This window comes from Salmo salar, chromosome ssa10 (assembly GCF_905237065.1).
Source record: "Salmo salar chromosome ssa10, Ssal_v3.1, whole genome shotgun sequence".
NCBI lineage: Eukaryota > Metazoa > Chordata > Actinopteri > Salmoniformes > Salmonidae > Salmo > Salmo salar.
The window spans coordinates 64,249,851-64,273,636 of record NC_059451.1 but is presented as its reverse complement, the minus strand read 5'-3'; the positions used below and the strand labels follow the sequence as shown (position 1 = coordinate 64,273,636).

The window sequence follows — 23,786 nt, the reverse complement described above, 5'->3', positions numbered from 1 at the left end:
TAATGTTAACAGGAACACATACCAGTCCTATAATGTTAATGAACAGGAACACCACCAGTCCAATAATGTTAACAGGAACACACACCAGTCCTATAATGTTAACAGGAACACACACCAGATCAATAATGTTAACAGGAACACACACCAGACCAACAATGTTAATGAACAGGAACTCACACCAGTCCAATAATGTTAATGAACAGGAACTTACACCAGTCCTATAATGTTAATGAACAGGAACACACACCAGTCCTATAATGTTAACAGGAACACACACCAGTCCAATAATGTTAATGAAGAGGAACACACACCAGTCCTATAATGTTAATGAACAGGAACACACACCAGTCCTATAATGTTAAAGAACAGGAACACACACCAGTCCACTAATATTAACAGGAACACACACCAGTCCAACAATGTTAATGAACAGGAACACACACCAATCCTATAATGTTAATGAACAGGAACCCACACCAGACCAATAATGTTAACACGAACACACACCCGTCCTATAATGTTAACAGGAACACACACCAGTCCTATAATGTGAACACGAACACACAGCAGTCCAATAATGTTAATGAACAGGAATTTCACACCAGTCCAATAATGTTAATGAACAGGAACACACACCAGTCGTATAATGTTAACAGGAACACACACCAGACCAATAATGTTAACAGGAACACACACCAGTCCTATAATGTTAACAGGAACACACACCAGGCCTATAATGTTAATGACCAGGAACACACACCAGTCCAATAATGTTAATGAACAGGAATACACACCAGTCCAATAATGTTAATAAACAGGAACACACACCAGTCCAATAATGTTAACAGGAACACACACCAGTCCAATAATGTTAATGAACAGGAATACACACCAGTCCTATAATGTTAATGAACAGGAACACACACCAGTCCTATAATGTTAATGAACAGGAACTCACACCAGTCCTATAATGTTAATGAACAGGAACTCACACCAGTCCTATAATGTAAATGAACAGGAACTCACACCAGTCCTATAATGTTAATGAACAGGAACACACACCAGTCCAATAATGTTAATAAACAGGAACACACACCAGTCCAATAATGTTAACAGGAACACACACCAGTCCTATAATGTTAACAGGAACACACACCAGTCCTATAATGTTAATGAACCGGAACACACACCAGTACAATAATGTTAACAGGAACACACACCAGTCCAATACTGTTAATGAACAAGAATTTCACACCAGTCCAATAATGTTAATGAACAGGAACACACACCAGTCCAATACTGTTAATGAACAGGAATTTCACACCAGTCCAATAATGTTAATGAACAGGAACACACACCAGTCGTATAATGTTAACAGGAACACACACCAGACCAATAATGTTAACAGGAACACACACCAGACCAATAATGTTAATGAACATGAACTCACACCAGTCCAATAATGTTAATGAACAGGAACTCACACCAGTCCAATAATGTTAATGAACAGGAACTCACACCAGTCCTATAATGTTAATGAACAGGAACTCACACCATTCCTATAATGTTAATGAACTTGAACACACAGCAGTCCTATAATGTTAATAAACAGGAACACACACCAGTCCTATAATGTGATGAACAGGAACACACACCAGTCCTATAATGTTAATGAACAGGAACACACACCAGTCCTATAATGTTAATGAACAGGAACACACACCAGTCCTATAATGTTAATGAACAGGAACACACAGCAGTCCTATAATGTTAACAGGAACACACAGCAGTCCTATAATGTTAACAGGAACACATACCAGTCCTATAATGTTAATGAACAGGAACACCACCAGTCCAATAATGTTAACAGGAACACACACCAGTCCTATAATGTCAACAGGAACACACACCAGACCAATAATGTTAATGAACAGGAACTCACACCAGTCCAATAATGTTAATGAACAGGAACTTACACCAGTCCTATAATGTTAATGAACAGGAACACACACCAGTCCTATAATGTTAACAGGAACACACACCAGTCCAATAATGTTAACAGGAACACACACCAGTCCTATAATGTTAAAGAACAGGAACACACACCAGTCCAATAATATTAACAGGAACACACACCAGTCCAACAATGTTAATGAACAGGAACACACACCAATCCTATAATGTTAATGAACAGGAACACACACCAGACCAATAATGTTAATGAACAGGAACACACACCAGTCCAATAATGTTAATGAACAAGAACACACACCAGTCCAATAATGTTAATGAACAGGAACACACACCAGACCAATAATGTTAACAGGAACACACACCAGTCCTATAATGTTAATGAACAGGAACACACAGCAGTCCTATAATGTTAACAGGAACACACACCAGTCCTATAATGTTAATGAACAGGAACACCACCAGTCCAATAATGTTAACAGGAATGCACACCAGTCCTATAATGTTAACAGGAACACACACCAGTCCTATAATGTTAACAGGAACACACACCAGTCCTATAATGTTAACAGGAACACACACCAGACCAATAATGTTAACAGGAACACACACCAGACCAATAATGTTAATGAACAGGAACTCACACCAGTCCTATAATGTTAACAGGAACTCACACCAGTCCTATAATGTTAATGAACAGGAACTCACACCAGTCCTATAATGTTAATGAACAGGAACACACACCAGTCCTATAATGTTAATGAACAGGAACACACACCAGTCCTATAATGTTAACAGGAACACACACCAGTCCAATAATGTTAACAGGAACACACACCAGTCCTATAATGTTAATGAACAGGAACACACACCAGTCCTATAATGTTAATAAACAGGAACACACACCAGTCCTATAATGTTAACAGGAACACACACCAGTCCAATAATGTTAACAGGAACACACCAGTCCTATAATGTTAAAGAACAGGAACACACACCAGTCCAATAATATTAACAGGAACACACACCAGTCCAACAATGTTAATGAACAGGAACACACACCAATCCTATAATGTTAATGAACAGGAACACACACCAGACCAATAATGTTAATGAACAGGAACACACACCAGTCCAATAATGTTAATGAACAAGAACACACACCAGTCCAATAATGTTAATGAACAGGAACACACACCAGACCAATAATGTTAACAGGAACACACACCAGTCCTATAATGTTAATGAACAGGAACACACACCAGTCCTATAATGTTAATGAACAGGAACACACAGCAGTCCTATAATGTTAACAGGAACACACACCAGTCCTATAATGTTAATGAACAGGAACACCACCAGTCCAATAATGTTAACAGGAATGCACACCAGTCCTATAATGTTAACAGGAACACACACCAGTCCTATAATGTTAACAGGAACACACACCAGTCCTATAATGTTAACAGGAACACACACCAGACCAATAATGTTAACAGGAACACACACCAGACCAATAATGTTAACAGGAACACACACCAGTCCAATAATGTTAACAGGAACACACACCAGTCCTATAATGTTAATGAACAGCAACACACACCAGTCCTATAATGTTAATAAACAGGAACACACACCAGTCCTATAATGTGATGAACAGGAACACACACCAGTCCTATAATGTTAATGAACAGGAACACACACCAGTCCTATAATGTTAACAGGAACACACACCAGTCCAATAATGTTAACAGGAACACACACCAGTCCTATAATGTTAATGAACAGCAACACACACCAGTCCTATAATGTTAATAAACAGGAACACACACCAGTCCTATAATGTGATGAACAGGAACACACAGCAGTCCTATAATGTTAACAGGAACACATACCAGTCCTATAATGTTAATGAACAGGAACACCACCAGTCCAATAATGTTAACAGGAACACACACCAGTCCTATAATGTTAATGAACAGGAACACCACCAGTCCAATAATGTTAACAGGAACACACACCAGACCAATAATGTTAATGAACAGGAACTCACACCAGTCCAATAATGTTAATGAACAGGAACACACACCAGTCCAATAATGTTAACAGGAACACACACCAGTCCAATAATGTTAACAGGAACACACACCAGTCCAATAATGTTAATGAACAGGAACACACACCAGTCCAATAATGTTAATGAACAGGAACACACACCAGACCAATAATGTTAACAGGAACACACACCAGTCCTATAATGTTAACAGGAACACACACCAGGCCTATAATGTTAATGAACAGGAACACACACCAGTCCAGTAATGTTAATGAACAGGAATACACACCAGTCCAATAATGTTAATAAACAGGAACACACACCAGTCCAATAATGTTAACAGGAACACACACCAGTCCAATAATGTTAATAAACAGGAATACACACCAGTCCTATAATGTTAATGAACAGGAACACACACCAGTCCTATAATGTAAAATGAACAGGAACACACACCAGACAAATAATGTTAACAGGAACACACACCAGTCCAATAATGTTAACAGGAACACACACCAGTCCAATAATGTTAATGAACAGGAACACACACCAGTCCAATAATGTTAATGAACAGGAACACACACCAGACCAATAATGTTAACAGGAACACACACCAGTCCTATAATGTTAATGAACAGGAACACACACCAGTCCTATAATGTTAATGAACAGGAACACACACCAGTCCTATAATGTTAATGAACAGGAACACACACCAGTCCTATAATGTTAACAGGAACACACACCAGTCCTATAATGTTAATGAACAGGATCACCACCAGTCCAATAATGTTAACAGGAATGCACACCAGTCCTATAATGTTAACAGGAACACACAGCAGTCCTATAATGTTAACAGGAACACACACCAGTCCTATAATGTTAACAGGAACACACACCAGACCAATAATGTTAACAGGAACACACACCAGACCAATAATGTTAATGAACAGGAACTCACACCAGTCCTATAATGTTAACAGGAACTCACACCAGTCCTATAATGTTAATGAACAGGAACTCACACCAGTCCTATAATGTTAATGAACAGGAACACACACCAGTCCTATAATGTTAATGAACAGGAACACACACCAGTCCTATAATGTTAACAGGAACACACACCAGTCCTATAATGTTAATGAACAGGAACACACACCAGTCCTATAATGTTAATAAACAGGAACACACACCAGTCCTATAATGTGATGAACAGGAACACACACCAGTCCTATAATGTTAATGAACAGGAACACACAGCAGTCCTATAATGTTAACAGGAACACATACCAGTCCTATAATGTTAATGAACAGGAACACCACCAGTCCAATAATGTTAACAGGAACACACACCAGTCCTATAATGTTAATGAACAGGAACACCACCAGTCCAATAATGTTAACAGGAACACACACCAGACCAATAATGTTAATGAACAGGAACTCACACCAGTCCAATAATGTTAATGAACAGGAACACACACCAGTCCAATAATGTTAACAGGAACACACACCAGTCCAATAATGTTAACAGGAACACACACCAGTCCAATAATGTTAATGAACAGGAACACACACCAGTCCAATAATGTTAACAGGAACACACACCAGTCCAATAATGTTAATAAACAGGAATACACACCAGTCCTATAATGTTAATGAACAGGAACACACACCAGTCCTATAATGTAAAATGAACAGGAACACACACCAGACAAATAATGTTAACAGGAACACACACCAGTCCAATAATGTTAACAGGAACACACACCAGTCCAATAATGTTAACAGGAACACACACCAGTCCAACAATGTTAATGAACAGGAACACACACCAATCCTATAATGTTAATTAACAGTAACACACACCAGACCAATAATGTTAACAGGAACACACACCCGTCCTATAATGTTAACAGGAACACACACCAGTCCTATAATGTGAACACGAACACACAGCAGTCCAATAATATTAATGAACAGGAACACACACCAGTCCAATAATGTTAATAAACAGGAACACACATCAGTCCAATAATGTTAACAGGAACACACACCAGTCCAATAATGTTAATGAACAGGAACACACACCAGTCCAATAATGTTAATGAACAGGAACACACACCAGACCAATAATGTTAACAGGAACACACACCAGTCCTATAATGTTAACAGGAACACACACCAGGCCTATAATGTTAATGAACAGGAACACACCAGTCCAATAATGTTAATAAACAGGAACACACACCAGTCAAATAATGTTAACAGGAACACACACCAGTCCAATAATGTTAACAGGAACACACACCAGACCAATAATGTTAACAGGAACACACACCAGTCCTATAATGTTAACAGGAACACACACCAGTCCTATAATGTTAACAGGAACACACACCAGTCCTATAATGTGAACAGGAACACATACCAGTCCTATAATGTGAACAGGAACACACACCAGTCCTATAATGTGAACAGGAACACACACCAGTCCATTAATGTTAATGAACAGGAACACACACCAGTCCAATAATGTTAATAAACAGGAACACACACCAGTCCAATAATGTTAATAAACAGGAACACACACCAGTCCAATAATGTTAACAGGAACACACACCAGTCCAATAATGTTAATGAACAGGAACACACACCAGTCCAATAATGTTAATGAACAGGAACACACACCAGACCAATAATGTTAACAGGAACACACACCAGTCCTATAATGTTAACAGGAACACACACCAGGCCTATAATGTTAATGAACAGGAACACACACATTCCAATAATGTTAATGAACAGGAATTTCACACCAGTCCAATAATGTTAATGAACAGGAACACACACCAGTCCAATACTGTTAATGAACAGGAATTTCACACCAGTCCAATAATGTTAATGAACAGGAACACACACCAGTCGTATAATGTTAACAGGAACACACACCAGACCAATAATGTTAACAGGAACACAAACCAGACCAATAATGTTAATGAACAGGAACTCACACCAGTCCAATAATGTTAATGAACAGGAACTCACACCAGTCCTATAATGTTAATGAACAGGAACTCACACCAGTCCTATAATGTTAATGAACTTGAACACACACCAGTCCTATAATGTTAATAAACAGGAACACACACCAGTCCTATAATGTGATGAACAGGAACACACACCAGTCCTATAATGTTAATGAACAGGAACACACACCAGTCCTATAATGTTAATGAACAGGAACACACAGCAGTCCTATAATGTTAACAGGAACACACAGCAGTCCTATAATGTTAACAGGAACACATACCAGTCCTATAATGTTAATGAACAGGAACACCACCAGTCCAATAATGTTAACAGGAACACACACCTGTCCTATAATGTTAACAGGAACACACACCAGATCAATAATGTCAACAGGAACACACACCAGACCAATAATGTTAATGAACAGGAACTCACACCAGTCCAATAATGTTAATGAACAGGAACTTACACCTGTCCTATAATGTTAATGAACAGGAACACACACCAGTCCTATAATGTTAACAGGAACACATACCAGTCCAATAATGTTAACAGGAACACACACCAGTCCTATAATGTTAAAGAACAGGAACACACACCAGTCCAATAATATTAACAGGAACAAACACCAGTCCAACAATGTTAATGAACAGGAACACACACCAATCCTATAATGTTAATGAACAGGAACACACACCAGACCAATAATGTTAACAGGAACACACACCCGTCCTATAATGTTAACAGGAACACACACCAGTCCTATAATGTGAACAGGAACACACAGCAGTCCAATAATGTTAATGAACAGGAACACACACCAGTCCAATAATGTTAATGAACAGGAACACACACCAGTCCAATAATGTTAACAGGAACACACACCAGTCCAATAATGTTAATGAACAGGAACACACACCAGTCCAATAATGTTAATGAACAGGAACACACACCAGACCAATAATGTTAATGAACAGGAACACACACCAGTCCTATAATGTTAACAGGAACACACACCAGGCCTATAATGTTAATGAACAGGAACACACACCAGTCCAATAATGTTAATGAACAGGAATACACACCAGTCCTATAATGTTAATGAACAGGAACACACACCAGTCCTATAATGTTAATGAACAGGAACACACACCAGACAAATAATGTTAACAGGAACACACACCAGTCCAATAATGTTAACAGGAACACACACCAGTCCAATAATGTTAACAGGAACACACACCAGTCCTGTAATGTTAACAGGAACACACACCAGTCCTATAATGTTAACAGGAACACACACCAGTCCTATAATGTGAACAGGAACACACACCAGTCCTATAATGTGAACAGGAACACACACAAGTCCTATAATGTGAACAGGAACACATACCAGTCCTATAATGTGAACAGGAACACACACCAGTCCTATAATGTGAACAGGAACACACACCAGTCCATTAATGTTAATGAACCGGAACACACACCATTCCAATACTGTTAATGAACAGGAATTTCACACCAGACCAATAATGTTAATGAACAGGAACACACACCAGTCCAATAATGTTAATGAACAGGAACACACACCAGACCAATAATGTTAACAGGAACACACACCAGTCGTATAATGTTAACAGGAACACACACCAGACCAATAATGTTAACAGGAACACACACCAGACCAATAATGTTAATGAACAGGAACTCACACCAGTCCAATAATGTTAATGAACAGGAACTCACACCAGTCCTATAATGTGATGAACAGGAACACACACCAGTCCTATAATGTTAATGAACAGGAACACACACCAGTCCTATAATGTTAATGAACAGGAACACACAGCAGTCCTATAATGTTAACAGGAACACACACCCGTCCTATAATGTTAACAGGAACACACACCAGTCCTATAATGTGAACAGGAACACACAGCAGTCCATTAATGTTAATGAACAGGAACACACACCAGTCCAATAATGTTAATTAACAGGAACACACACCAGTCCAATAATGTTAATAAACAGGAACACACACCAGTCCGATAATGTTAACAGGAACACACACCCGTCCTATAATGTTAACAGGAACACACACCAGTCCTATAATGTGAACAGGAACACACACCAGTCCTATAATGTTAATGAACCGGAACACACACCAGTACAATAATGTTAACAGGAACACACACCAGTCCAATACTGTTAATGAACAGGAATTTCACACCAGTCCAATAATGTTAATGAACAGGAACACACACCAGTCCAATAATGTTAATGAACAGGAACACACACCAGACCAATAATGTTAACAGGAACACACACCAGTCGTATAATGTTAACAGGAACACACACCAGACCAATAATGTTAATGAACAGGAACTCACACCAGTCCAATAATGTTAATGAACAGGAACTCACACCAGTCCAATAATGTTAATGAACAGGAACTCACACCAGTCCTATAATGTTAATGAACAGGAACTCACACCAGTCCTATAATGTTAATGAACAGGAACACACACCAGTCCTATAATGTTAATAAACAGGAACACACACCAGTCCTATAATGTGATGAACAGGAACACACACCAGTCCTATAATGTTAATGAACAGGAACACACACCAGTCCTATAATGTTAACAGGAACACATACCAGTCCTATAATGTTAATGAACAGGAACACCACCAGTCCAATAATGTTAACAGGAACACACACCAGTCCTATAATGTTAACAGGAACACACACCAGATCAATAATGTTAACAGGAACACACACCAGACCAACAATGTTAATGAACAGGAACTCACACCAGTCCAATAATGTTAATGAACAGGAACTTACACCAGTCCTATAATGTTAATGAACAGGAACACACACCAGTCCTATAATGTTAACAGGAACACACACCAGTCCAATAATGTTAACAGGAACACACACCAGTCCAGTAATGTTAATGAAGAGGAACACACACCAGTCCTATAATGTTAATGAACAGGAACACACACCAGTCCAATAATGTTAATGAACAGGAACACACACCAGTCCTATAATGTTAAAGAACAGGAACACACACCAGTCCACTAATATTAACAGGAACACACACCAGTCCAACAATGTTAATGAACAGGAACACACACCAATCCTATAATGTTAATGAACAGGAACCCACACCAGACCAATAATGTTAACACGAACACACACCCGTCCTATAATGTTAACAGGAACACACACCAGTCCTATAATGTGAACACGAACACACAGCAGTCCAATAATGTTAATGAACAGGAATTTCACACCAGTCCAATAATGTTAATGAACAGGAACACACACCAGTCGTATAATGTTAACAGGAACACACACCAGACCAATAATGTTAACAGGAACACACACCAGTCCTATAATGTTAACAGGAACACACACCAGGCCTATAATGTTAATGACCAGGAACACACACCAGTCCAATAATGTTAATGAACAGGAATACACACCAGTCCAATAATGTTAATAAACAGGAACACACACCAGTCCAATAATGTTAACAGGAACACACACCAGTCCAATAATGTTAATGAACAGGAATACACACCAGTCCTATAATGTTAATGAACAGGAACACACACCAGTCCTATAATGTTAATGAACAGGAACTCACACCAGTCCTATAATGTTAATGAACAGGAACTCACACCAGTCCTATAATGTAAATGAACAGGAACTCACACCAGTCCTATAATGTTAATGAACAGGAACACACACCAGTCCAATAATGTTAATAAACAGGAACACACACCAGTCCAATAATGTTAACAGGAACACACACCAGTCCTATAATGTTAACAGGAACACACACCAGTCCTATAATGTTAATGAACCGGAACACACACCAGTACAATAATGTTAACAGGAACACACACCAGTCCAATACTGTTAATGAACAGGAATTTCACACCAGTCCAATAATGTTAATGAACAGGAACACACACCAGTCCAATACTGTTAATGAACAGGAATTTCACACCAGTCCAATAATGTTAATGAACAGGAACACACACCAGTCGTATAATGTTAACAGGAACACACACCAGGCCAATAATGTTAACAGGAACACACACCAGACCAATAATGTTAATGAACAGGAACTCACACCAGTCCAATAATGTTAATGAACAGGAACTCACACCAGTCCTATAATGTTAATGAACAGGAACTCACACCATTCCTATAATGTTAATGAACTTGAACACACAGCAGTCCTATAATGTTAATAAACAGGAACACACACCAGTCCTATAATGTGATGAACAGGAACACACACCAGTCCTATAATGTTAATGAACAGGAACACACACCAGTCCTATAATGTTAATGAACAGGAACACACACCAGTCCTATAATGTTAACAGGAACACACAGCAGTCCTATAATGTTAACAGGAACACATACCAGTCCTATAATGTTAATGAACAGGAACACCACCAGTCCAATAATGTTAACAGGAACACACACCAGTCCTATAATGTTAACAGGAACACACACCAGATCAATAATGTCAACAGGAACACACACCAGACCAATAATGTTAATGAACAGGAACTCACACCAGACCAATAATGTTAACAGGAACACACACCCGTCCTATAATGTTAACAGGAACACACACCAGTCCTATAATGTGAACAGGAACACACAGCAGTCCAATAATGTTAATGAACAGGAACACACACCAGTCCAATAATGTTAATGAACAGGAACACACACCAGTCCAATAATGTTAACAGGAACACACACCAGTCCAATAATGTTAATGAACAGGAACACACACCAGTCCAATAATGTTAATGAACAGGAACACACACCAGACCAATAATGTTAATGAACAGGAACACACACCAGTCCTATAATGTTAACAGGAACACACACCAGGCCTATAATGTTAATGAACAGGAACACACACCAGTCCAATAATGTTAATGAACAGGAATACACACCAGTCCTATAATGTTAATGAACAGGAACACACACCAGTCCTATAATGTTAATGAACAGGAACACACACCAGACAAATAATGTTAACAGGAACACACACCAGTCCAATAATGTTAACAGGAACACACACCAGTCCAATAATGTTAACAGGAACACACACCAGTCCTGTAATGTTAACAGGAACACACACCAGTCCTATAATGTTAACAGGAACACACACCAGTCCTATAATGTGAACAGGAACACACACCAGTCCTATAATGTGAACAGGAACACACACAAGTCCTATAATGTGAACAGGAACACATACCAGTCCTATAATGTGAACAGGAACACACACCAGTCCTATAATGTGAACAGGAACACACACCAGTCCATTAATGTTAATGAACCGGAACACACACCAGTCCAATACTGTTAATGAACAGGAATTTCACACCAGACCAATAATGTTAATGAACAGGAACACACACCAGTCCAATAATGTTAATGAACAGGAACACACACCAGACCAATAATGTTAACAGGAACACACACCAGTCGTATAATGTTAACAGGAACACACACCAGACCAATAATGTTAACAGGAACACACACCAGACCAATAATGTTAATGAACAGGAACTCACACCAGTCCAATAATGTTAATGAACAGGAACTCACACCAGTCCTATAATGTGATGAACAGGAACACACACCAGTCCTATAATGTTAATGAACAGGAACACACACCAGTCCTATAATGTTAATGAACAGGAACACACAGCAGTCCTATAATGTTAACAGGAACACACACCCGTCCTATAATGTTAACAGGAACACACACCAGTCCTATAATGTGAACAGGAACACACAGCAGTCCATTAATGTTAATGAACAGGAACACACACCAGTCCAATAATGTTAATTAACAGGAACACACACCAGTCCAATAATGTTAATAAACAGGAACACACACCAGTCCGATAATGTTAACAGGAACACACACCCGTCCTATAATGTTAACAGGAACACACACCAGTCCTATAATGTGAACAGGAACACACACCAGTCCTATAATGTTAATGAACCGGAACACACACCAGTACAATAATGTTAACAGGAACACACACCAGTCCAATACTGTTAATGAACAGGAATTTCACACCAGTCCAATAATGTTAATGAACAGGAACACACACCAGTCCAATAATGTTAATGAACAGGAACACACACCAGACCAATAATGTTAACAGGAACACACACCAGTCGTATAATGTTAACAGGAACACACACCAGACCAATAATGTTAATGAACAGGAACTCACACCAGTCCAATAATGTTAATGAACAGGAACTCACACCAGTCCAATAATGTTAATGAACAGGAACTCACACCAGTCCTATAATGTTAATGAACAGGAACTCACACCAGTCCTATAATGTTAATGAACAGGAACACACACCAGTCCTATAATGTTAATAAACAGGAACACACACCAGTCCTATAATGTGATGAACAGGAACACACACCAGTCCTATAATGTTAATGAACAGGAACACACACCAGTCCTATAATGTTAACAGGAACACATACCAGTCCTATAATGTTAATGAACAGGAACACCACCAGTCCAATAATGTTAACAGGAACACACACCAGTCCTATAATGTTAACAGGAACACACACCAGATCAATAATGTTAACAGGAACACACACCAGACCAACAATGTTAATGAACAGGAACTCACACCAGTCCAATAATGTTAATGAACAGGAACTTACACCAGTCCTATAATGTTAATGAACAGGAACACACACCAGTCCTATAATGTTAACAGGAACACACACCAGTCCAATAATGTTAACAGGAACACACACCAGTCCAGTAATGTTAATGAAGAGGAACACACACCAGTCCTATAATGTTAATGAACAGGAACACACACCAGTCCAATAATGTTAATGAACAGGAACACACACCAGTCCTATAATGTTAAAGAACAGGAACACACACCAGTCCACTAATATTAACAGGAACACACACCAGTCCAACAATGTTAATGAACAGGAACACACACCAATCCTATAATGTTAATGAACAGGAACCCACACCAGACCAATAATGTTAACACGAACACACACCCGTCCTATAATGTTAACAGGAACACACACCAGTCCTATAATGTGAACACGAACACACAGCAGTCCAATAATGTTAATGAACAGGAATTTCACACCAGTCCAATAATGTTAATGAACAGGAACACACACCAGTCGTATAATGTTAACAGGAACACACACCAGACCAATAATGTTAACAGGAACACACACCAGTCCTATAATGTTAACAGGAACACACACCAGGCCTATAATGTTAATGACCAGGAACACACACCAGTCCAATAATGTTAATGAACAGGAATACACACCAGTCCAATAATGTTAATAAACAGGAACACACACCAGTCCAATAATGTTAACAGGAACACACACCAGTCCAATAATGTTAATGAACAGGAATACACACCAGTCCTATAATGTTAATGAACAGGAACACACACCAGTCCTATAATGTTAATGAACAGGAACTCACACCAGTCCTATAATGTTAATGAACAGGAACTCACACCAGTCCTATAATGTAAATGAACAGGAACTCACACCAGTCCTATAATGTTAATGAACAGGAACACACACCAGTCCAATAATGTTAATAAACAGGAACACACACCAGTCCAATAATGTTAACAGGAACACACACCAGTCCTATAATGTTAACAGGAACACACACCAGTCCTATAATGTTAATGAACCGGAACACACACCAGTACAATAATGTTAACAGGAACACACACCAGTCCAATACTGTTAATGAACAGGAATTTCACACCAGTCCAATAATGTTAATGAACAGGAACACACACCAGTCCAATACTGTTAATGAACAGGAATTTCACACCAGTCCAATAATGTTAATGAACAGGAACACACACCAGTCGTATAATGTTAACAGGAACACACACCAGGCCAATAATGTTAACAGGAACACACACCAGACCAATAATGTTAATGAACAGGAACTCACACCAGTCCAATAATGTTAATGAACAGGAACTCACACCAGTCCTATAATGTTAATGAACAGGAACTCACACCATTCCTATAATGTTAATGAACTTGAACACACAGCAGTCCTATAATGTTAATAAACAGGAACACACACCAGTCCTATAATGTGATGAACAGGAACACACACCAGTCCTATAATGTTAATGAACAGGAACACACACCAGTCCTATAATGTTAATGAACAGGAACACACACCAGTCCTATAATGTTAACAGGAACACACAGCAGTCCTATAATGTTAACAGGAACACATACCAGTCCTATAATGTTAATGAACAGGAACACCACCAGTCCAATAATGTTAACAGGAACACACACCAGTCCTATAATGTTAACAGGAACACACACCAGATCAATAATGTCAACAGGAACACACACCAGACCAATAATGTTAATGAACAGGAACTCACACCAGTCCAATAATGTTAATGAACAGGAACTTACACCAGTCCTATAATGTTAATGAACAGGAACACACACCAGTCCTATAATGTTAACAGGAACACACACCAGTCCAATAATGTTAACAGGAACACACACCAGTCCTATAATGTTAAAGAACAGGAACACACACCAGTCCAATAAAATTAACAGGAACACACACCAGTCCAACAATGTTAATGAACAGGAACACACACCAGTCCAACAATGTTAATGAACAGGAACACACACCAATCCTATAATGTTAATGAACAGGAACACACACCAGACCAATAATGTTAACAGGAACACACACCCGTCCTATAATGTTAACACGAACACACAGCAGTCCAATAATGTTAATGAACAGGAACACACACCAGTCCAATAATGTTAATGAACAGGAACACACACCAGTCCAATAATGTTAATGAACAGGAACACACACCAGTCCAATAATGTTAATAAACAGGAACACACACCAGTCCAATAATGTTAATGAACAGGAACACACACCAGTCCAATAATGTTAATGAACAGGAACACACACCAGACCAATAATGTTATCAGGAACACACACCAGTCCTATAATGTGAACAGGAACACACACCAGTCCATTAATGTTAATGAACAGGAACACACACCAGTCCAATAATGTTAATAAACAGGAACACACGCCAGTCCAATAATGTTAATAAACAGTAACACACACCAGTCCAATAATGTTAACAGGAACACACACCAGTCCTATAATGTTAACAGGAACACACACCAGTCCTATAATGTTAATGAACCGGAACACACACCAGTACAATAATGTTAACAGGAACACACACCAGTCCAATACTGTTAATGAACAGGAATTTCACACTTGTCCAATAATGTTAATGAACAGGAACACACACCAGTCCAATAATGCTAATGAACAGGAACACACACCAATCATATAATGTTAATGAACAGGAACACACACCAGTCCAGTAATGTTAACAAGAACACACACCAATCCAATAATGTTAATGAACAGGAACACACACCAGTCCAATAATGTTAATGAACAGGAATACACACTAGTCCAATAATGTTAATAAACAGGAACACACACCAGTCCAATAATGTTAATGAACAGGAATACACACCAGTCCTATAATGTTAATGAACAGGAACACACACCAGTCCTATAATGTTAATGAACAGGAACACACACCAGTCCAATAATGTTAACAGGAACACACACCAGAACAATAATGTTAACAGGAACACACACCAGTCCTATAATGTGAACAGGAACACACACCAGTCCTATAATGTGAACAGGAACACACACCAGTCCATTAATGTTAATGAACAGGAACACACACCAGTCCAATAATGTTAATAAACAGGAACACACGCCAGTCCAATAATGTTAATAAACAGGAACACACACCAGTCCAATAATGTTAACAGGAACACACACCAGTCCTATAATGTTAACAGGAACACACACCAGTCCTATAATGTGAACAGGAACACACACCAGTCCTATAATGTGAACAGGAACACACACCAGTCCATTAATGTTAATGAACAGGAACACACACCAGTCCAATAATGTTAATAAACAGGAACACACGCCAGTCCAATAATGTTAATAAACAGGAACACACACCAGTCCAATAATGTTAACAGGAACACACACCAGTCCTATAATGTTAATGAACAGGAACACACACCAGTCCTATAATGTTAATAAACAGGAACACACACCAGTCCTATAATGTGATGAACAGGAACACACACCAGTCCTATAATGTTAATGAACAGGAACACACAGCAGTCCTATAATGTTAACAGGAACACACACCAGTCCTATAATGTTAATGAACAGGAACACCACCAGTCCAATAATCTTAACAGGAACACACACCAGTCCTATAATGTTAACAGGAACACACACCAGTCCAATAGTGTTAACAGGAACACACACCAGTCCAGTAATGTTAATGAAGAGGAACACACACCAGTCCTATAATTTTAACAGGAACTCACACCAGTCCTTTAATGTTAATGAACAGGAACACACACCAGTCCTATAATGTTAATGAACAGGAACACACACCAGTCCAATAATGTTAACAGGAACACACACCAGTCCAATAATGTTAACAGGAACACACACCAGTCCAGTAATGTTAATGAAGAGGAACACACACCAGTCCTATAATTTTAACAGGAACACACACCAGTACTATAATGTTAATGAACAGGAACACACACCAGTCCTATAATGTTAATAAACAAGAACACGCACCAGTCCTATAATGTTAATGAACAGGAACACACACCAGTCCTATAATGTTAATGAACAGGAACACTCACAAGTCCTATAATGTTAATGAACAGGAACACACACCAGTCCTGTAATGTTAATGAACAGGAACACACACCAGACCAATAATGTTAACAGGAACACACACCAGTCCTATAATGTGATGAACAGGAACACACACCAGTCCTGTAATGTTAATGAACAGGAACACACACCAGTCCTATAATGTTAATGAACAGGAACACACACCATTCCTATAATGTTAATAAACAGGAACACACACCAGTCCTGTAATGTTAACCTGTTAGGGCTAGGGGGCAGCATTTGCACGTCTGGATAAAAAAAATGTACCCGATTTAATCTGGTTACTAATCCTACCCAGTAACTAGAATATGCATATACTTATTATATATGGATAGAAAACACTCTAAAGTTTCTAAAACTGTTTGAATGGTGTCTGTGAGTATAACAGAACTCATTTGGCAGGCAAAACCCTGAGACATTTTCTGACAGGAAGTGGATACCTGATGTGTTGTATTACCTTTAAACCTATCCCATTGAAAAGCACAGGGGCTGAGGAATATTTTTGGCACTTCCTATTGCTTCCACTAGATGTCACCAGCCTTTACAAAGTGTTTTGAGTCTTCTGGAGGGAGATCTGACCGAACAAGAGCCATGGAACGATGATGTCCCATTAGACACCTGGCGCGCGAGTTCATGTTGGGTACCCTCGTTCCAATACGTTATAAAAGAGTATGCATTCGTCCACCTTGAATATTATTCATGTTCTGGTTAAAAAAGGCCCTAATGATTTATGCTATACAACGTTTGACATGTTTGAACGAACGTAAATATATTTTTTCCCCTCGTTCATGACGAGAAGTCCGGCTGGCTTAGATCATGTGCTAACAAGACGGAGATTTTTGGACATAAATGATGAGCTTTTTTGAACAAAACTACATTCGTTATGGACCTGTGATACCTGGAAGTGACATCTGATGAAGAGAATCAAAGGTAATGGATTATTTACATAGTATTTTCGATTTTAGATCTCCCCAACATGACGTCTAGTCTGTATCGCAACGCGTATTTTTCTGGGCGCAGTGCTCAGATTATTGCAAAGTGTGATTTCCCAGTAAGGTTATTTTTAAATCTGGCAAGTTGATTGCGTTCAAGAGATGTAAATCTATAATTCTTTAAATGACAATATAATATTTTACCAATGTTTTCTAATTTTAATTATTTAATTTGTGACGCTGACTTGACTGCCGGTTATTGGAGGGAAACGATTTCCTCAACATCAATGCCATAGTAAAACGCTGTTTTTGGATATAAATATGAACTTGATAGAACTAAAAATGCATGCATTGTCTAACATAATGTCCTAGGAGTGTCATCTGATGGAGATTGTAAAAGGTTAGTGCATCATTTTAGCTGGTTTTATGGTTTTGGTGACCCTGTCTTTGAATCGACAAAACATTACACACAACTCTTGTAAATGTACTGTCCTAACATACTCTAAATTTATGCTTTCGCCGTAAAACCTTTTTGAAATCGTAAAACGTGGTTAGATTAAGGAGATGTTTATCTTTCAAAGGGTGTAAAATAGTTGTATGTTTGAAAAATTTCAATTTTGACATTTATTTGGATTCAAATTTGCCGCTCTTGAAATGCACCTGCTGTTGATGGAGTGCACCACGGGTGGCACGCTAGCGTCCCACCTAGCCCATAGAGGTTAATGAACAGGAACACACACCAGACCAATAATGTTAACAGGAACACACACCAGACCAATAATGTTAACAGGAACACACACCGGTCCTTTAATGTTAATGAACAGGAACACACACCAGTCCTATAATTTTATTGAACAGGAACACACACCAGTCCTATAATGTTAATGAACAGTAACACACACCTGTCCAATGATGTTAACAGGAACACACACCAGTCCTACAATGTTAACAGGAACACACACCAGACACCAGGGTTTGCTGCACGCATTCTGGTAGATACTTCACATTCACGCACATGCATGGTTTTCTGGTGGTGAAACAGTTTGCTGGTGTTTCCACGTTTGACTAACACAATGCGTCGACACAACTTACACAGTACTGTTTGTTGGTTGAGGTGGGATATCTTAAAGCCAGACCAATGCAAAATCCATATCACGGCACAACGTCATAGCGGTATTCACGTTCATACCGGCACACCGCCCACCCCCACTCACTATTGTAAGTCACTCAATATAAGAGTGACTGCTAAATGACTAAAATGTAAATGGTTCCACATCGCACTCGGTGCTCTCTCCAGGATCTGCTTTACTACACCGGAGTGCGTTCCCGTCATGGCAGCTGCCCCATCAGTGGTCACACCGATGCACCCATCTCAGGCCAATCCCACGGAGCCCAGGCACTTATCCATTGTGTTAAAGACATACTCTGTGGTGGCGGTGGGCAAATCAGCTCCTCAATGTTATTTTCCCAGACGTGTGTGTGACATAGACATGGTTAGCCACATCTGTGGATTCATCAAGCTGCAGTGCGTAATGGCCATTTGCACTGATGCGCTCTGCCTGGCGCGTTATGTCCTCAGACATGTCCTGGATTCTCCTCCTAATGGTGTCATTGGATAGGGGTTAAGTTTGTTGGCGGCTTACTCTCCCAAGATTTCAGTGCACATATCAATCACAGCAGGGAGAATGAGATCCTCGGCTCTGGTGTGGGCTTTTTTGCACTTAGCAATGCGCTGGGCCAGAAGGCGATGTGCGAAGTGCCTTTTCTTGTACCGTGCATACGTTCTTCAGTGAATCTTGTGAGGCCTCCAGATATTGACATTTTCTTAATAAAAAATAAAAAAAAGTCAGCTGTCTTTGTGGCTTGGATGCTTGGTGTCCAGGTGCCTTTTCATTTTGGAGGGTCTACACCCACCCTGCCTTTTCTATATATGTAAAACCATATTTGATGAAGTCGGGGTCGTATTTTCTCTTCTTGACAGGGACCAGGGAGCTGCACGTTTTATAAATGTGTCCATGATTTTACTCTGACAGCTAGCCTACATGACTTAAGTGAAAGCTAACTATCCACATGTGCAATGACTGCAGAACACATCTGCATAGTTAGCTGTCAATCAAGCTACAGTTACATGAAAAAGTTTGTGAACCCTTTGGAATTACCTGGATTTCTGCATTGATTACTCATAAATTGTGGTCTGATCTTCATCTAAGTCATAATAATAGACAAACACAATCTGACTAAACTAATAACACACAAACAGTTGTACTTTTCAAATTTTTATTGACGACATTGACTGACATTTATTGAAGACATTCACAGTCCAGGCTGGGAAATGTAAGTGATCCTCTGTTAACGACTTCTCCAAAATCTATTTGGAGTCAAGTGTTTCAATTAAGGAGATGAGATTGGAGGTGTGGGTTGCACAGGTGCCCTGCCCTTTAAATAAAGGCACACAAAGCCTGGTTACTGACAAATCTGTTCTTCTCCAGAAAGATTGGTTAGTTTGAACCATACCTCGATCCCAACAACTTTCACAGGACCTTAGAAGACGCATTATAGAGATGCACGAAGCTGGAAAATGTTACAAAAGCATTGCTAAAGACCTTGCTATTCATCAGTCCATGGTAAGACAAATTGTCTACAAATGGAGAAGATTCAGGACTGTTGCTACTCTCCCTCAGAGTGGGCGTCCTGCGAAGATCACTCCAAGAGCACAAAGGGCAAAGAAAGTCTGTGTTCATGTGTCCACTATCAGAAAAACACTGAACAACAATGGTGTTCATGGAAGGACACCACGAAGGAAACCACTGCTGTCTTTAAAAAAAAAAACATTGCGGCACGTCTCAAGTTTTCCCAAGACCACCAGGATGTTCCACAATGCTTCTGGGAAAATGTGCTGTGGACAGATGAGACAAAAGTTAAACCTCTTGGGAAAAATCCACAACGATATGTGTGGAGGAAAAAACGAACAAAGATTTGTGTTTTAGAATGGCATAGTCCTGACCTTAACCCAATTGTGATGCTGTGGCATGTCCTGAAGAGGGCTGTGCAATCAAGACAACCCAGAAATATTGATGAACTTAAACAGATTTGTAGGGAGGAATGGTTAAAAATGTTGTGCAAGTTTTATTAGCAGCTACAGGAAACGTTTGGAGGAGGTTGTTGCTGCTAAAGGAGGATCTACAAGTTACTAAATTCAAGGGTTCACTTACTTTTTCCAGCCTGCACTGTGAATGATTACTCAATGTCTTCAATAAAAATGTGGAAACTGTTTGTGTGTTATTAGTTTAGTCAGATTGTGTTTGTCTGTTATTGTGACTTAGATGAAGATCAGACCATATTTTATGAGTAATCAATGCAGAAATCCAGGTAATTCTAAAGGGTTCACAAACCTTATTCATGCACCTGTAGCTGTCAGAAAAATATCTGTATTATCTGATTGGACGTGTCACATTTAAAACAAAAGAATGTTGCAGAATTACATTTTTATTGGATCAGTGTGTATGTCGAGAAATGTCATTTCATTGGATCAGTGTGTGTGTGTGTGTTGGGTGAGAATGTTATTGTATTGGTCATTGAGTGTGTGCAGCGCAAGAACCCTCAGAGTCCGAACATAACTAGCCATTTTACTACTGCGGACTCGCTGCACGTGTGAAGTGAACAACAATAAGCGGTGCACAGTGCATACACACAAGCAGTGCGGCGGTATCCTTTCAAAATCAACATTTTGGTATGGCGCTTACCTTAAAAAAAAATATATGTTTTATTTATTATTTTATACAAGTCGTGTGACCCCTTAAACTCCTCCAGCGGCCCCCATGGGGGTCGTGACTTCCCCAGTTGAGAATCACTGCCCTAAATAACACACTCCCTATCTTTCTATCTCAGATCTCCCACCACCCACCGATCTCTGCCTTCTACGTCTGCAACAAGAAGGACGGCTTCTATATCAGCGGCAGCATCTTGGCCAAGTCCAAGTTTTACGGTACGCTGGCTTATTTGCACACCACAATCTTTGTTCTTGTGCAGTCAATCTGTTATTTCGGGAATTAAATTGAGCTTCATGGTGTTTTTATCTACTCTATGCCTAAAGGTGTCTATGAAACAGATCTTTACAGCATGAACAGATCTGGGACCAGGTTGATGGGTGTAAATTCTAATGTCCTGTTCTAGGTAACTCTCTGTCTGCCATACTGGATGGCAGGGCCAGATTGATGCTGCTGGGCAGGGATGAGGAGTACGTCATCACTATGCCTTACGCCCACTGTAAAGGTACTACTTTTTAAAAATCCATCAACGGTCTTTCTGGAATCTAAATATCTCTGGTTTTCTGAGCAACTCTTAACATTGAATCCTTAATTGCTGCATCCATTTTTGGGCTTATGTATATTCATATCGTTAATAAAAACAATGAACATGAGCTTAGTTCAACAGTCGTACCCCATCAGAACCCAATATAAGTCATTCTAAACAAATACTGTATAGCAGTGTCAAACAAATTTTTCCCCGGGGGGGCTAATTCAGTCTACAACATTTCCTCGGCGTAAACATTTGCAAAGGATAGTCCTCTATTCATCGTTTTTGGAATTGTCAATACTCCCTGACTGTCTAGCTTTACATTTCTGTGATTTATTAGCGAGCTGGACACATTTAAGAAACTGTAAGACTGTATGTCCGTTATCATTTCTACACAGTGTCGATTTGGTTTCAGTCATTTGAAAAATACAGTGCATTCGGAAAGTATTCAGACCCCTTAACTTTTTCCACATTTTGTTACATTACAGCCCTATTCTAAAATTGATGAAAAAACATATTTTATTTAATCAATCTACACATAATAACCAATAATGAAAAAGCAAAAACACATTTTTAGA

At 39.2% G+C, this 23,786-nt stretch overlaps 1 protein-coding gene across 4 annotated transcripts in view; it reads left to right on the top strand.

Moving 5' to 3' along the window:
* The window catches only part of osbpl5 (oxysterol binding protein-like 5), a 153,023-nt gene that overhangs the window by 117,177 nt on the left and 12,060 nt on the right, over nucleotides 1–23,786 (top strand). For all 4 annotated transcript variants that reach the window (XM_014123857.2, XM_014123859.2, XM_014123860.2 and 1 more), the window contains 2 exons: nucleotides 22,801–22,897; nucleotides 23,086–23,184. In XM_014123857.2, the coding sequence (XP_013979332.2) occupies nucleotides 22,801–22,897; nucleotides 23,086–23,184 (196 nt within the window). The remainder of the gene's footprint in view (nucleotides 1–22,800; nucleotides 22,898–23,085; nucleotides 23,185–23,786) is intronic.